This window comes from Aspergillus tanneri (genome assembly GCF_003426965.1).
Source record: "Aspergillus tanneri strain NIH1004 chromosome Unknown AapTan_9_pilon_pilon_pilon, whole genome shotgun sequence".
Classification (NCBI taxonomy): Eukaryota; Fungi; Ascomycota; class Eurotiomycetes; order Eurotiales; family Aspergillaceae; genus Aspergillus; species Aspergillus tanneri.
The window spans coordinates 755,437-757,231 of record NW_022984636.1 but is presented as its reverse complement, the minus strand read 5'-3'; the positions used below and the strand labels follow the sequence as shown (position 1 = coordinate 757,231).

Sequence of the window (1,795 nt, the reverse complement as noted above, 5' to 3'; positions counted from 1 at the left end):
AATGGTGCGCTATGGTACGAAGGGGTGTGTCTATATGGGAGGGAAGATAGGATCATGTATATTGCGGAGCTAATCGCTGACCTTCGAGAGTTCAGGTCAGAAGACAGAAGATGCGAATAGTTAACTAGTTAGTTATAATGTGTCGACAATTATGGTAATATTGATTATTCAGCACCTTTCTCAGTCAAATGTTGTTGATGATCCAACATCATCGGATCGCGTATATTTCCTATATTAGTTAGTTTGCATTCTTCATTTGTTTACCTCGCCTTTATAAATGCGAGATGTTTTGGTAGTTTAGTTGAATCAGAGACCTAATTCAATGTTAGTGCTTTCCAGCGCCCCCACCCCCTTCAGAATTCAACAGATACACCCTTTATTCATATGCAGCAAGGTCCGACAGGAACAGGTTTGACTGGAATAAGCGATGTAATCACCGTCTTCAGGATGAAGGCGGTGGGGGGCACTGGAAGGCCCTAGTATTTGCTGCTTTTATTGGCTCCTATCTGTGTCCATAGTATCAATCTTAAACGGGCGAAAATACGACCTCCAATATAGGGGGATTATATAGCCGGAAAACACCACTTCTATCTCACATGAAAGGATCCCAAAAAAAAGAGAGGTACAGAAAGGAAAATATAGCAGACCCTTAATGCGCTTTCCCTTCCGGATGGTCAACCTTGACCACAGCTTTTGTATTTGGCAAAAAAGTCATAGGTGCCCCAAGATTCGACGGGTCATGATTCTGCGCGGACATTGGCGTTGATATAGGTGTGAATAGTGTAGGATCTATATTCGCCGAACCTGTCAGCATCGACATTATTACCATATAAACAACAGATAGTTACTACGATTGTATGTAGCTGGCAGCATACCATAAGAGTTGAAACGAAAGTTCTGGTACGGAGGCATCACACTGAGTGCGGGCGGATGCGGCGGATGCGGCGGATGCGCTCGTCTAGGTGTGTCACGAGCCATTGAAATCTCGGCTTTTCCTTTCCCCAACCATACATCCTCTGTGCCTCTTTTGTCAGAGGCAATGTCCTGGTGTACTTTCTCGAGGGTAACCTGAAGCTGGGTGACCGTGTTGACCAACGTAGTGGTCATCTGCTGGGTCTCCTGGATTGTGTCTTGGAGTTGATTCAGCGTCTTATGAAGGTCCTTGATTCTAGAATCACCTTCCTGCTTCATGTCCCGAATATCTGCAGCAAGAGACCAGATCATGTCTTTCAGATCCCCCAGGGCCTCCTTTTGCTTTGCACGGTGTTTACGCTGGGACAGCATGTTTGCTTTTCTCCGTCTATCCAACGCCTAGATTGGGGTATCCGCCAATTAGATGACTTATCAACAGACTATGGGTATCCTTACAGTAGCTTTTGGAGACATCTCTAGGTCCGGGGATTGGGATCTGGTTCAAGTCAATCCTTGTTTCGGTCATACCGTACGATATGGACGGAAGACTCACAGCTCTAGATTCGGAAGCTCCATGGTCAACCAAAAGGCGCCTTAAATTTCAAAATGTAGTTTAAATAGAGTGGCTTGTCCTTGCTCTCTAGAAGACCTAAGTTGGTAGCCAATCAATCATATCACATTATATACGACGGTAGTAACATGTAGTGTGAAAAATTAATTTCTTCTACACATTGACGGAATATCGGGGTTGCTATGGTCAATTTATACGTAGGAAAGGTACCCAGGAAGGTAACCCAGAAGCTCTTCCCCAACCGTATGTACATTCCAGGCCAATCATGACTGCACATTAAGACCAGCCATCAATCGCTCACTTCTATTTCCT

The 1,795-nt window shown here is 44.7% G+C and overlaps 1 protein-coding gene across 1 annotated transcript; it reads right to left on the bottom strand.

Moving 5' to 3' along the window:
* Positions 1–649: 649 nt before the first annotated feature.
* ATNIH1004_011757 (uncharacterized protein) lies at positions 650–1,284 on the bottom strand (the record flags this gene model as incomplete). The annotated part of the gene is made up of 2 exons (XM_033576319.1): positions 650–789; positions 876–1,284. 2 exons carry the CDS (start codon positions 1,282–1,284, stop codon positions 650–652), a joined length of 549 nt encoding a protein of 182 aa, XP_033420983.1.
* Positions 1,285–1,795: the final 511 nt, after the last annotated feature.